Raw genomic sequence first — 15,692 nt, 5'->3', positions numbered from 1 at the left:
TTGGGCTCTACCTCTATCAGTACTGTAAGCACACACTTAGCACTCCACATCACGGCAGCTCCCAACCAAGGAGAAAGTTAGCACATGATCAGAGGATACAGTACAGTCAAGACTCACCAAATGCACTTTCTCTCCATCTAGAGACTTGCAACCAGTGATACTCTGAAACCTAAGAAAGCAAGAGACTAGAAATTCAGTGTCTTCCATCATCTATTTCACTTATAAAACCAAACTGTAGCCTGCAGTTCAGTGCTTCAGACACCATTATTTTCCACCTAGAGAATTATTCCAGAGATGGACCACTTGTATCAGTAACAGTGTTAGAGACCAGTTGTGTCACCCAGGGCATTCTGTTGCAACGTGACAGCAGCAGACATAAAACAGCGATGCAAGTTTCTATTATCATCCATTATTCTTCTCTAGTGTTACAAGAGTGAGATTCCAGTTATAATATATGCATATTGGAAGATCAAAGTGCAGATCAAGTGAGACTTGATGTGAAATTCGTCGTGCAAATGTCAGCAATTACACCCTCCTCTACCCTTTGCTTGTACAAGTCTGAAGAAAAACCTCAAGCAAATCTTCCATGAAAGCAGCAGTCTGGTTTATCATCCCATCTTACTCCTTAAGACTGGTAAGTCACTATTCCAAATAGGGCAGCGCATCACCAACTTGTCCATATCGTACACTGGAGGAGATAACAGTCATCAAATAAACGCACAGTTCATGGAGTAGAGATGAGGATTGCTGAGTTGAGTCTAAACTGGGATAAAAACAGCCTTAAGATGGCATGTAGTTTTGTTTAAGTACACGTTTTTCTGACTGAAGCCTTTGCCCACCAAATCACAACCCTGTCTATCAGCAAAGTACTTTCCTGTTTCCTAGGTATTGTGGTGTTGGATTTTTACAGATTCAGCATGTTTAAGAGAGCACAATGAGCCTAGATTAAAATACTGCAGCTTAATCCAAACCCCTGGCACTGCACCACCACTTCAGCATCCTTCCTCCAAGGCTTAATGCTAACGGGAAGCCTCCAAATACACCACCACTCACCAGCAACCCTGCTAAAAATGGACCCATATTTAGTGTCTAGAGGTGCAGCACATTTTACACTGGTAGCGTTACTGAGACTCCTGCAGCAGTTAACCAGGGTCTCCAAGCCAAAGGAAAGTGCTACTTTCCCTCCTGGGATTCATAATGCACTTCAGCATTTATTGCTGTACTGAGAGTTCCACTACTGAACCAGTTTTAGTGTTTCTCCATTTAGCATATGCTTAGTTAGGCCCTGCAGCACACTTATGCGCATTTATACAAGTTTCACAAACTGGAAGGACTAGCAACGTAAATATGAAAGTGCAACAAAGACTTGAACAGTTCTGGCAGGTATGAGCAAGAGGATTCGCTGGCTAAAACAATGCTGCACTTCTCTTGAACATGCTAAAGCTAATGAGACATTTACTGAGGAGGTATCAAGCTGTGGATCTGCAATTCTGACTGCTTTGCATCAGATGTTGTAAAGCTTTCTGTTGTAAGGCCACAATTCTTGAGCTATACTTGGAACTACTCCATTTTTGAAGAGTTTCTCGAAATGAACAGCAGTTGCAACAGCTCAGTCTAGCTTCACAGGAAGTCTTCTCTAGAGAAAGGGAACATTTATCTTTAAGACAAAGCAAAGAAAGATACCTGGTTACCCTGAAACGTAATGCCAACCTCTACTAGGCAGCCCAAAAGCCACAGGACTTAGTAGAGTTGCTCAGTGCAAAGCACCATGTCAAGGACAGACCTGTTTTATGTCAATTCAAACATCAGCCTAGCAATGTGAGCTTCCATACCCCACTGCAACTAGAAGAGGGTCTAACTTCTTTTGTCACTTAATTTCAACGTTCCACTCGAATTCCTAGTGAAGTCTATCACAGCCCAATACATTTACAGTCATACAGTCATTTATACCAGAATATATCGTATCAGGGTCCTTAATTAGTTCAGTCTAGTGCAGAAGACATGTATAGGCCTCCTCTTCCCTATCCAGAGGGCTTGTAAGCAGAGCTGCTGTCAGGAGCACTGACTGGGAATCCCTTTACTTCCACAGCATACTAGGAGACTCCTCCCAGAGTGAGGACATCAAAGCAGATGTTGCAAACTCGAACTGGCTTGTTCAGATCAAATTTTATGATAGGAATCTCCTTTGTTGAGCACTTATGGCAGAGCAGGCGTCCACAGTGTCGGCTGTTGATAGAGGAGTGGAGAAAGGTAAATTCACTCATAGGGATCACCAGGGTTTTACTGTTGGATATTCTTTAGCAATGACAGTATCACTAGAAAGGTACAGTAGCAATTGAAATGCTGTATTTTTCTTACATCTTTTTATATCTCTTATTTAATAATTAAATACTAATGCTAAAACCCCATACTGCTTCTGTACTAGTCACTCACCTAGTACTATTTCAACTGATGCATGGGTAGTTTTCTCTGGAATGTTGGCCAGAAAGAAAAATCTGAGTTTAACATCCACCTAACCCAGCACAGCTTATAGAAGATCACACTAGTTAAGTAAATGCAGTTTGTGTCTACTCATGTCAGCATCTTCACTCACTCCCACATTACACACAGCACCCCTATCCTAAACTGGCAGTAGGTGCCCAGATCTCTCATCTCTCAGATCAAGTCAGCCCCACTACTGTAACAGTGCCCCAACCCCCCTTTTCTGCTTAAGCAATAGCTTAAGCTGTCCTCTGGGGAGATATAACAGTAACTAAGGGCTATAAACCTTGCTCAGCAGCTGAGGGCTAGTTGAGCATGCATCAACTGAAATACATCTGGTTATGCAAACACAGCTAAGCCAGTCACCCTACTCCATAGACAGCCCATGGCTCGTGGAGCTCTCCCGCACAGCAGCAAGCTGTGTGCCAGGCTTGCCTCTTGAGCACAGACACTTCTCAACCTCAACAGAATCCTTATTGCATTAGGTACTTGGTAAGCGAACTGGGAATAAGCATGCTGAAACTTGGAAATCCTCACTAAGGGATATAAAGGATTGATTGTGCATATATAATCCTTTAGACATAAACTGTTGACCAAGTCTGGGACTAAGTCTGGATCCTGACACACCTGAACTCCTCTCTGAGGAGAAGTTTAGAACTACGGGGGTCCTCTCTCAAGTTCGTATTTCCAACAAACACGGTACTATTTTAGTCAGATTACAAGAAACTGATCTAGGACAGGATGGAATGTTTCAGCTGGATTACTGGTAATACACCTACATTAACATGAAGGTTTCCTAAACCACCAGAAAGAACCAGACTAGCTACATTTGCAAGAGGAATCCATTTCCTTGTAAGTACAACAAGATGTGTCACATTACCAGTGATGCTTTCTTGTTGTGACTCCAAATTTGGCAGTGCATTCGTAGCAGTTGGAGCCATCACACCAGGGAGGTTCTTTTGTCAGCATATCTGTCAGAGGCAAAATTGTAAAGGTAAAGGGGCTCAGACACCTTGAGTACACTGTATTGTTAAGGAGGCTTCTTACAGCTTTTTGGTGGATCCAGTATAATTCATTTAACTACTCCTGTAGTAGCTGCAGTCTTGGTTGTAGACAATGTATAGCTGCTTTCAGCACTGCATTACCTACAACTATACAGCACAAGTTCAAAAGCAGAATCTAGGTTTTGGGCTACATTAGCTATGACACCAGCCAGTAGTCTCCATGTCTATCTATCCTTTCAGAAAAAGTAATATTTGACAGGTCTGCATTGTGCAACTTCAGTTGATCATGAGAAAAATTACTATTTCTACCCCCCATTTAAAGTAGCAGAATATTCAGAAGTTCACCCCCTCTGGAATTACTGTCCTCTAAGACAAATATTCTGAGTTCCTTCCTCCTCTAAAGTATCTCAGAAGCACAAGCTGAAAGCACTTTCCAACTGTAGCAAGTAGTACTTACCCAGCAATCTGAAGAGAAGCTGTTTTGTAGCAACTTGATAGTTGAAGATATTGACTCCTTGATTATTATTAACTCCAAGACGAGCCCCAGCTCTCACTATTGCACGACACAAGTTAGCATTTCCCTTCATGTAAGCCAACAGGAGCACTGAAAAATAAAAGCCAGACACTGCTAACAGAGCAGTAGGTCTTGTGTTACACTCAGTGTTTATGTCTTACTGTATTTAACATATTACTGCAAATCATTCCAGCTCTAAAAGTGACACACCATGAATAAAACTTGAGTGACTTTGAAGTTCAACAGCCACTGAATCTCACCCACCTGTGTTTCCTTCAGCATCAGGTTTGTCCAGAGGGTATTCTGGCATGCATTCCAAGAAAAGGTCACAAATGGCTGCTGCATTATCTTTCCCATATTGTCCCAGAATATGCATTGGCGACTGGCCTCTGGGGAAAAGAGTTGGTTATCCTTGAGTTCTGTTCACTATTACAATTACTTATCCACTCTCTTTGCCTTTGAGTTTGGTTCAGACTTAAACATGGCTACACTTAAGTAGCTTAGTGCAATCATACACAACCGCCTGCTTTAGCTTCCTTTTCCTGGTATACATCATTTCCTCACAATTTATACACAGCACACTCTGCACACTTCACTGTAACATCAGCGTAGAAACACTATAATCCAAGCTAAATACTTGGTTTTTTGTATCTAGTCATACCAGCACATATTTTAAACCAGATTGTAGTCCTTTTAGTCTGTTAAGGCTATACTGATTACCTGATATTAAAGGCTTCTGCATCTACATTGCACTCTGTGAGCAGGACACGGATATTGTTTAGTCGGCCATGCATCACTGCCAGATGAAGAGCTGAAAGGAAAAGAGAAGCTTTAAGAATCTGAAGTAGTTCATGTCAGCAGTAATCACAGTGTGATAAAATTAAGCACTCCCCTTCTACTTCCCCCACCTTCCCTCTCCAAAACTTCTTCCACCAGCTTTGATTTCTTGGACTTTCATCCCTTTTCAACTTTGATAAGTGAGCCCATTCAGAGGGCAATCTCTATCACTAGGAGAGATCATGACAGACCTTCTGAACTGTTTACAACTACTTGTAGAACTTTAAGAGTTTACCATTATTTCCATTTTCGTCTACAGCTGCAAAGTCTACTCCATTCTCCAGAAGGACTGAACAAATTGTGGGCAAATCCTGCTGTGCTGCTAAGTGAAGAGCAGTCTGCCGGTGCTTAGTCAGTTCATTCACCTGGGCACCTGCAAGCAGCTGTCGAGATGCAAGAAGGAATACGTTCAAAGATGTTTTCTGGGCTATTAGCCAACAGTTTACTTCTGTGAACGAAGCACACACGACTCTACTGTGCAGAGACACTTCTAGGCCTCCAGCATACATAAATGCTACCGTTATTCAGCTCCTGCAGTTTGAGTTCATGCTCAAATCTGCACAAAGCACAAGGTAAGGGCTCCTCCTTTGAAGTGAGCCATGCTACCTAGCGATTGCTGCAAGTCAAACGTGCTCATAGGAAGGCGACTGATGCTGCTCAGCTAACAGCACATGCTGAGGGAACTTTATGCAAGTCAGTTGTGTTTCAGGAAGAGTGGCGTCACCTTCAGCTGACTTCTCCAGCCTACAGGGAGCACACATTAAGGCAGAATGTGCATTTTTAAGTTGAGGAAAAGTGACTCTGATACATACCAGATTCCGCACAATGATCTCTGAGCCAGCTTGTACAGCCAGGTGGAGAGGTGTTAGTTTGGAGGCATCCTGGACCCGAGAGTTTACATTAGCCTGTACACTTATGAGGAACAGCACACTCTCAATGTCCGAGTTCTGAACAGCTACATGTAGGAAATTCCGACCTTTGTTATCAACCTGTGGCAGAAAGGGCACATGAAATGAAAACCATTCTACTGTAGAACAGTAAATCATTTTGTAGTAGGACCTATTTTCACTAAGATACTTACTCTCTCAACTTGAGGTGAGCTCTAGTCTTGTTCCTTCCACTCCTTGATATTAGAGACTTGATAGATGTGATATTAAATTATCAGCTAAAACTGCCTGCTTTAGTCTGTTTCAGACTACCTTATTCCTGCTTTATAACCCTGTCATTTCCTGACCACACACTGGAGAGTATTATGACAGGCAGAAAGTTAACAGCTGCTGGAGTTAAGTACTGAGCAGCAGTTAATGGTAAAACTCAGTTACATGAAGCAAACTCGAGTCAATCTGGAAGTGAACACTAGAGAAGGAAGCAACATGCAATCCTGCCACATTGATGCAGTATATTCCTTTTTTACTTTCACACCAAGTGCATGTTTGTTCATTTCTGCCTTGAAGCTGACGTTAAAGCATATTTGAGACTGGCTGTATTTGTAACCATGTTTTAGATGTATTACAAGAGCTCACTAAGCACTCAAATACTTTACTAGTAATTAAACTTACACAGGTGTCGTGGTTTAAACCCAGTCAGGTAATTCGTTCGCTCACTTCCCCCCCTTTTCTTGCCCTCCCCCTGCTCTCGGAGGGATGGAGAGGAGAATCAAAAGAATGCAACTCCCACGGGTTGAGATAAGAACAGTTTAGTAACTAAGGTATAACACAGATCACTACTGCTACCACCAATGATAATAATGATAAAGGAAAATAACAAGGGAAGAGAATACAACACCTCACCACCCGCTGACCGATAACTCGCCCCCCAAGCCCGACCAAGCTCCGACCGATACCTCCTCCAACCCTGCAGTCTCCCAGCCCTTCCGGCTAACTCCCAGTTACATCCTGGGCATGACGTGCTGTGGTATGGAATACTTCTTTGGTCAGTTTGGGTCAGGTGTCCTGTCTCTGCTTCCTCCCGGCTTCCCCTCCTCCCTGGCAGAGCATGAGGCTCACAAAGTCCTTGGCCAAACCAAAACATCTCTATCAGCTCTGTTCCCGAGCCGAAAGTCAAAACACTGCACTGCACCAGCTACCAAGGAGGAGAAACATGACTGCTACTGCTGAACCCAGGACATTATCCACCCCTTATTCCATACCATTCACGTCATGCTCAGATCCCACATTTTCAATATACCATCACTCTTATCTCGGTGCACTCTTATCTTAGTGCATGGACCAGTCCCTATAAAGCTACTGCGTCCATCTGGTCCATGTCAGGCTCCATCTCTTGTAACAGTCTTCCAGAGCAGGAGAGACTGTGTGCAGTGTTCACACTCGTGAATAACCTGGGCAATAGTGTCCATTGTTAAGTCCACCCCTCGATCATGAGTCCATCTCTGTGGTGCATCTCTGCTCTGATGGCCTGAAGTGCCATGGGCCCACCAGGCTTAAAATAATTCACTGTCCCCTTAAGCAGTTTCTGCAGCTTGTTGCTGGGGACTCCATACAGCTGCCTTCCATCTCCGGCGCTTCCAAAGCACTGGAGGGGCCCAGTGGACTAGATACTTGCCCATACTGTCCCACATACCCTGCCACTCATGACTCTCCAGCCTTGGGGAAAATCTCTTGGTCCCCCTATATTGTTGTCTAACCCCAGACAAGACCCAAACCTGACTCTGCTTAACTTCTGAGATCAGACAAAATGGTTGTGGGTAGAACACAGCCTGTGTGTGTGCCAACATGCTGATCCCCATCACAATCAGCAGGCAGGTCCCAAGGATACCCAAAGGCCATTCAGAGCCTTCAGAACTCTCAAACGACGCTGCTGTGCTTGTCACTGGGGCTGGTGTAGCTGCTGTGCTTGCCGGCTCTCCCACCACCGGCTTCTCTTTTCCTGAGTCCAGCTCTTCCTCCTCTGCCTTGCTGGGAAATGCTGCGTGGTCTCCTGCGTCCTCCTGGGGCTCGGCGGGCGGCTTCCGGGGAATGCTCTCGGCCGTCGCGGGGCTGGGCTCCTCCGCGGGGGTCGGCTCTTCCGCCGCCTTATCCCGCTGCTCGGCAGCCGCTTCCTTCTGCTTCTCGACCGCCCCGGCCTCCTCCACCGGCAGCCGTCCCCTCGCGGCCTCCGGCCCCGCTCCCGCCGCCGCTTGGTCCCCGGGGCCGCTCTCCCGGGCCGCTTCAGCAGCCGCCGGCTCCCGGGGCCGCTCCCCCTCGGCTCCCCGCAGCCTCACGAAGATGGAGAGTAGGGTGAGGGCCAGGACGGTGAAGAGCAGCCGGACGGCCAGGTACAAGTCCACGGCCACGTCCGTCCCGCCCTGCTGCTGGAGCCCGCCCGTATTACAAGCCATTGCCATAAAGCACAGTGAGACAAGAACCTTAGCCCAGGCCCCACACTTGATAAACACTAACACAGCAAATACCGGCTCTATGTAAGTTACAACGGTCTGAAGCTGTGAGATCAAGAAGAGCAACTCTGATACCCAATAAATCAGCATTGTGACGAATGACTATTAATCCAGTCAGATCTGTCGTTATCTCAACCCTTTGTGCCCCACGTTGGGCGCCAAAAAGAACTGTCGTGGTTTAAACCCAGTCAGGTAATTCGTTCGCTCACTTCCCCCCCTTTTCTTGCCCTCCCCCTGCTCTCGGAGGGATGGAGAGGAGAATCAAAAGAATGCAACTCCCACGGGTTGAGATAAGAACAGTTTAGTAACTAAGGTATAACACAGATCACTACTGCTACCACCAATGATAATAATGATAAAGGAAAATAACAAGGGAAGAGAATACAACACCTCACCACCCGCTGACCGATAACTCGCCCCCCAAGCCCGACCAAGCTCCGACCGATACCTCCTCCAACCCTGCAGTCTCCCAGCCCTTCCGGCTAACTCCCAGTTACATCCTGGGCATGACGTGCTGTGGTATGGAATACTTCTTTGGTCAGTTTGGGTCAGGTGTCCTGTCTCTGCTTCCTCCCGGCTTCCCCTCCTCCCTGGCAGAGCATGAGGCTCACAAAGTCCTTGGCCAAACCAAAACATCTCTATTAGCTCTGTTCCCGAGCCGAAAGTCAAAACACTGCACTGCACCAGCTACCAAGGAGGAGAAACATGACTGCTACTGCTGAACCCAGGACAACAGGATAGGAAGAAACTCCTGAACCGCTGCCTGAAGCGTCACACCAGAAGCCTGAAGATACAGTTGGATTTTTTTATAGCTCAGCATGAGATCTATTACTGAATTATTTTAGGTCAGGGTTTCCATTTCGAACTGCTTCCGGAGAGCTAGGTAGTAGATCATTTTTGAACTAGTCGAGCACAAGAGTAGGGTTAGAACTTTCTCCTTAAATACACATACGCCTGTTCCTCGATTTAGTACTGAGGAGATAAGGTTTGATGAGACACTATCACTTGATGTTCTTGCTCACACATAGCACATACACCCCTACAGTTCCCTAATAAATCCTGCTACAGAAAACTAGCATCTGGCAAATGTCATTCCATGTGAAGCCACTAAAGCATAAAGCATAATTTGCTTGTGGAACTCTTGTTACCACAAAATAGTGCATTAATTCCACTACCATGCTGTGAAAGCTCCCAGCTTACCTGTTCAGCAGCTCCTGGCTCCCTCTTCAAAATTGCTTCAGCTGCTTTGTTGTTTTTATATGTCATAGCACAAGCAAAGGGGGTCATTCCTTGCCTGTCACGGACATTTAGCTTAATATCTGGATGGGAAATCATAAGCTGAATGATAACATTGTGCTGGTTGCTAATGGCAACATGGATTGGAGTTCTTCCTTCTGCATCCTAGAAGGAAACCAAGAAGTTTGTTATATGGAGATTGAGTAATACACAAGTCCTTTCCTCAACTTCAGATTTAGGGAACTGATTGGTTCTGCTTTGGGATAGGACACCAAACAGTCGCAGTGGGAGCTCAAATCCACAGTATAAGCAAGGCAAATTGTTATCCATTTCTCAAATTGGTTGACCTCAATCCCGTGTTATACAGCCATTTGAGTAGCTCAAAGTAACATATCCCATGTAGGCAGACCTTTTGGGGGCAGAGATAAGCATTCACACTTAAGTTAGCAAATCCAAATAAGGTGCCGAGTCACTTGTCTGTCTCAAGCAGCAGTTTACAGCCATGGCTGCTTTGTGACTGTGTGTTCTGTCATTCATTTTGATGTCATTGTCAATAGCATCAGGACCTACAAGTGTTCTGCATTTATTTATTCTGTTGCTGTTTCTCAAGCTTCTGTTTAAGGATTACTGTGTAATCAAAGATGAAGCACAGCTCATTATATGTCACCTCAGTTCACTCAGCAGCAGCAGACACTTCCCAAACATACTAACAAAGTAGAGTATTCTGAGGTTTTACACTGTAGCTGCTCTACTGATCAAACGCAGCAAAATACAGCCCTGCTTCTGCCTTCAATTCACACTTGGGACAGAGGAGTTCATTCCAATCACTGTATCAGAAAGCTCATACTGCAAGAAGTTTCCTGTATCATTGTCTTCCCTCAGTATAGTTTCTTGAATTCACCCATCACATGGGCAGATAAACACTAGATCTGCTAAAAAGGGACAGGAAAATACACAGCTGAGAAGAAAGTTTGGGTTTGCTGTATTAGAGGTGAAGAACAAAATTCAAAAGGAATTGTACACAATTTCTCCACATACCTGAGCATTGACATTGGCACCAAACTCCAAAAGGCACTGTATCACTTCTTCAAGTCCCCAGCAGGCTGCCAAGTGTAAGGGCGTCTGTCCATCATGAGCTTCCTCTTCTCCTTCTCCATTAGGGCCTGGCTTTCTGGGACTATTCACATCACAACCACTAAAACAAACACGATACAGTCAATTTATTACATTCAATCCAGATGTACACTGTTCCCAACAAGGGTCAGAAAAAAGTTTACACAACTGATCCAGCAACTGCTGACATTCTACAAAAGCACAAGTTCCTGGTTTGACTCTCGTCATCAAGAACATGATGGTAATACAGATAACAGAGTGCACCCAAGATTAGTCATACTTCCGTAAGTGCCATCCACCCACCAAAAGTCTAATGAAGCACATACCTGTTACTGGCTCAAAATAGCATTCAGTTAATTTATTCCAGGAAAATATACACATGCACATTAGAAGATTTGTACTTTAGAAGGGGGCTGACCTGCGAATAAGAAAGCATGCTATCTGTTCACTGTTTTCATCAATAGCTCTATGAAGAAGAGTTTGTAAGCAGCCACTTGGTCCTGACCCCCAACAGGTTGAATCACAGCCATGCCTAACCTGGAAGGAGAAGCACAATGAGGCAGTGAAGGGTATTTAATGTCTCCAGCAGGCTCCTACTACTTTATGAAGTCCTTGACGGATGTTTCTGAAACATTATCCCTCAAAGGCAGGATCTGAGATGCCTTATCTATTCTTAGGACAGACAAGGCCCATTTACTTGCTTTCCTATTCATTCAGCTAAAGACCCTTTTTTCAGGTACTGAATTTCTAGTATTTGTATTCTACTGCAGAACTACTTACTCAAGCAATGTGGCACTTAAATAAAACTTGCTCCACTCCTTTACAAACTACTTACAAGGTTTATAAATGAGTAGATTCAGTGTTGACTCCATAAGGATTCTTATCCAATGCCAGCACAAATGGTCAAGTACAGTTACAAGAAGTATTTCTCAAGTCATTAGCACAGCCTTTAAATAGCTGTCTCTAGCAGACAATAAATGGATATCAGAGACAAAGCTCTCAAGTACCTTCCTAATGAAGGAGACATAAGGATGTCTACTTGCATCTTAGATCTCCTGATGGATCACCTATGCCTGAAAGTAAATAGTCTTAAAAGCATAAGCCTTTAAAGGCCTTCTTGATGGAACTTTAAGATGCAATAGAAGCCAGCACATTCTCTAAAGCACATGAGTGTCCAATATTATTCTGGAAGCTGATCATTACACATCTGCAATGGTACAGACTAATGTTTTTAGTAGATCCTTACTCCTTCCAGGATTGGGAATCCAGATAATTTAATTATTATTATAAATTTAGTATTATTAATTGTATTTAATTACTTTACTTTTACTACAGTAGCTGCAAGATATTCGGCTGTGCAGACTAGTGTTTATAAAAGATTTCACAAGCAAAAGGAACTTTTTTGGTGAAGAAAAACTCCTAGAAGTTAGATGGTGATACAGAACTACTCTGTTCTTTCCATGCATTGCATTTGGTTTTGCTGGTGCACCCTTTGTTGCTAGCAAGATGCACAAAAGTGAGGCTAAATTAAGTCAACTGACAATCTTACCAGAGTTGATGCAATATCTTCCAGGTTATTCTCTAAGGCAAGCCATAAAGGAGGATTTCCTTTCTCGTCTGGCACAGACATGTCTGCTCCTCGGGTACAAATAGCATCAACCACAAGAGGGAGCTGGTTTTTTATAGCTAGCTGCAAGGCAGTCTCTCCATCCTGTGTTCTGCAATAGAAACAGTCTGAAGTGTGTTACTACTGCATTACAAAGCAAGGCCTCATATTACAGTGGTTTATTGGCAAAGCCAAGAATTATCTCCTCGTGTGTATTTTTACTGTGTTAAGACCATAACTCTACAGCCAACCAAATGCACCATGCTAGTTTTTCATCACAGCTATGTAGCTTACCTTCCCTCTCTCCCTTTAGTAAAAAGGGATTGATTTCTAAAGTTTGAGAAGCATGTTAGTGTTCCTAGCTCAGAGACACTGCCATTTCTTGAATTGCTGCCATTATCTGATCAGAGTTTTCCTTCAGAGCAAGCCCACTGCCCTAGAAGCAAACAGCTATGCACTGTAGTAACTCCCAAGCAACAGTCAAGTAACAACTGTTAAAAAGCTGCACTTGGACCGGCATTATTAGGAAGTCTGCGCCCATGATACCCATCACAGTATAGCTTGCCAAATGTAAAAGACAGCCTATCAGTCACGTAAGCAGATAACTGTTTTGTTAAGTCTAATGTCTAGTTGATACTCAGGAGGCAGGTTCTACTGGAATCTTGCTGCTAGAGCTACATCTGATTGATTAGTTTAGATGGTAGAAAACATGCAGTTCCAACAAGCCAGCAAGCAGATTGAAGCTAAAGTTCAGTACCATCTCTCTAGGACTTATAAGTCTGTAACAGAAGATTCTGTTTTACCTAGAGTTAAGTGACACCTCCCTCTCCAGCCTGGATGAGGTACTGAGCTATGGAGCTATATATGTGTAGAGCTCCCATTTCACATGTGTAATCCCTCAGCCATAACTACTGCCCTAAAAAACCTCACCAAATGCATAACTATGTGCAAATCATGATTGGAAAACAACTTCAAGCCATTATATAAAGACAGTCATCGCTACCAGCTCCTAAACACATAGCCAGTTCTTACCTGACATTTATATCTGCCTGATGCTCCAGCAGAAAGAGTGCACTCTTGCTGTCTTGTCTCTGTATTGCCATATGTAGTAGAGTCTGTCCATCTGACATTGTGTCATTAATGGATGCCCCAGATCCAAGCAGCTGGGCTGCTATTGTGTGCATGCCTAAAGAGTTACAGCTTGTTAGCATTTTACCTTTAGTTCCATAAAATAGAGACACTGAGGATTACTTAAGCTCCAGTCTTTCAGTTTCCAGTAATACAGCAAGAGATACAATGAATCCATAAGCTAAACCAATTCATAAAGCTACCTAACTTGAATATTCATTTATAGACTTACTGATTACTGAGTACTTTTTGTCTTGCTTGAAGACACAAGATATGGTGTGGTATACAGCAGAGTTTTCCATTAGTTCTGCCAACCTAGTTGTAGTAGAGCTCTCCTTAAAACTACCTAGCCTAATCCTTCCTACAACTTCAGACTTTCGTCCAACAAACATACCAACTTCAGTATTACCTTCGTAAGCTATTCCCTTGAATATTACTGTACGAGATGTTTAGCTTAGCTCTTCATCCTTTATCTCAGAAGCAGATAAGGGAAATGGTAGAGAGAAAACTACATTCTTGTTTCCTTTCACTGGAAAGGAAAATTAAAAGCCTGGACAGTGAAGAGGTTGGTTACACATGGATCACATCTAGAACTCCCATACAGAGCAACATCACTAAGCATTCTGCCTCATCTCTTAAGTCCAAAGTATGAGGAATCATCCCCCATACTGCTGTTCCCAAACCAGTAGGGCCAGGCTTAAATTGATTCAATAATGACCACATCTTTTGACAACATCCTGATACTATTAAAATATTTTTGCCTGCAGCAAGTAGCACCTAGTTTTCCCCAAACCATTCCCTGCCACATTCCAGACAAGAAAGCATCTTCTGAATCAGTATTTCAAGTTCCATTCCCCTTAAAAACTACAAGCAGCTTACCTTCCCTTTCTGAAGTCAGCATTACTATATTAACCAGCCTCTAGAACAGTTAACCATGAACAATACAGTGATGTGATACAAAAACTACCAGGGAGCTCACAGTGGAACACATTATAGCTTCAATATCATCTTGGTTTCAAGGCACATACCTGTCCAAAGAGCCAACCCCAGCACAGTCTGGTCTCTCGAGTCCTTTAAACTAAAGTCAGGAATAATTTGCAAGTTGTTGGTAGCATGAAGAGCATTAGCTACAAAAAACAAAACAAAAGCATAAAGGAATTAGATCATTCTTGTACTTGACCTGCAGTTGCACACTGAAAGCTGCAGGAATAACAAGGTCACATTTTGAAGTAGGCTGTCCCTTTAGCAATCAGTTTGAAGGATCCAAGCAAGATATCTTCAATTTCCCAAATGTGGTAGGATTCAGATATTGTTGCCACTACTGCCTAATACTAATGCTACTACTAAAAAACATTCACATTTCTATTAAGAGGCTTAACCTGCCCCCTTTCTACCTTCATTACCATGTGATATGCCATACACAAAGCTCTCAGAGTGAATAGTGGAGGCTGCACTGCAAGATGGTGGCAGCATCCCTCCTCAGCTCCCTGGGATGAAGCTTTTCCCAGTTCACCTACTCCCTTCTTAATCCCACTTATGGTAGGAGACAAAGTAGGCCTTGCTTCAGTTGTCAAACTCCCTTCCTGCTGCTAGAAAGGAGAAGCTGAACTAGTTGCATTTAATAAAATGGCATCTGCTAGTGTTTCAATACTCCAGTCTCCACTCTATTGTGATACTAGCATTATTCTGTGCAAAAATCCTCTTCCTGAAAGAGCTGAGGGAGGCAGAAGTCTTGCCACAGAAATACCCTTTTATCTGTTTCTGATTCCAGCACTTACCTGAACCAAATGCAGAGGAGAATTTAGAAAGACTCATGGACAAGTTAATTTTCTAGTCTTAAGAAGCAGATGATTTGAGTTTAAGAATATGTTCAGGTAGTCTTAATTGCTCTACTTAATGTTTAAAGGAAGACACTCTTTATAAGGAATTTGTCAAAACAGTTTAGATGCCATCCTGACAACTGAACCACTACAGTCTGAACCAGAGAAAAACCCACCTTTTTGTTCCAGGATGACAGACACCACATCTGGGTGATTGTAAGCAATAGCCATGTGAAGGGGAGTTTGCAGATAAACATTCTCTGCTGTTGGAGAAGAGGCATCCTTCTGACCAAGCACTGCTTCTGTTGTCTGAATGTTTGGATTGGCTCCTTGTTGCAGAAGTTCTGCTGTCAAGTTTGCTAGGCCATACCTACAGGCTGTATGCAGTGGTGTTTCTCCCTTTAATAAATAGGGTTTATTATTTTCAACTAGGTTAACAGCTTGAGACATAAAGAGAAGTAGTTTTTAAACCACTATGCCCCCAAGAACTGGTGTGAAGAGCTTAAATCCTGGCAGCTGAAGCTCCTTAGGACTTTCAAGCAACATGACTTAACCTATA

General features: G+C 43.5%; 1 protein-coding gene across 2 annotated transcripts in view; it reads right to left on the bottom strand.

Moving 5' to 3' along the window:
- Positions 1-1,191: 1,191 nt before the first annotated feature.
- ANKFY1 (ankyrin repeat and FYVE domain containing 1) overlaps positions 1,192-15,692 on the bottom strand; it is a 32,031-nt gene continuing 17,530 nt past the window's right edge. For both annotated transcript variants that reach the window (XM_061470386.1, XM_061470387.1), the window contains exons 12-25: positions 15,310-15,532; positions 14,342-14,440; positions 13,218-13,371; positions 12,129-12,297; positions 10,998-11,116; positions 10,505-10,661; positions 9,431-9,631; positions 5,649-5,825; positions 5,072-5,219; positions 4,720-4,810; positions 4,264-4,388; positions 3,943-4,089; positions 3,362-3,452; positions 1,192-2,226 (exon numbers count right to left, since the gene is read on the bottom strand). In XM_061470386.1, the coding sequence (XP_061326370.1) occupies positions 2,094-2,226; positions 3,362-3,452; positions 3,943-4,089; positions 4,264-4,388; positions 4,720-4,810; positions 5,072-5,219; positions 5,649-5,825; positions 9,431-9,631; positions 10,505-10,661; positions 10,998-11,116; positions 12,129-12,297; positions 13,218-13,371; positions 14,342-14,440; positions 15,310-15,532 (2,034 nt within the window). In that variant the 3' untranslated portion in view covers positions 1,192-2,093. The remainder of the gene's footprint in view (positions 2,227-3,361; positions 3,453-3,942; positions 4,090-4,263; positions 4,389-4,719; positions 4,811-5,071; positions 5,220-5,648; positions 5,826-9,430; positions 9,632-10,504; positions 10,662-10,997; positions 11,117-12,128; positions 12,298-13,217; positions 13,372-14,341; positions 14,441-15,309; positions 15,533-15,692) is intronic.

Source organism: Pezoporus flaviventris, unplaced genomic scaffold, assembly GCF_033815535.1.
Source record: "Pezoporus flaviventris isolate CSIRO_AGI_PZ_B2104156 unplaced genomic scaffold, CSIRO_AGI_Pfla_v1 ptg000063l, whole genome shotgun sequence".
Lineage (NCBI taxonomy): Eukaryota > Metazoa > Chordata > Aves > Psittaciformes > Psittacidae > Pezoporus > Pezoporus flaviventris.
This window is presented reverse-complemented; position numbering and strand designations above follow the sequence as displayed.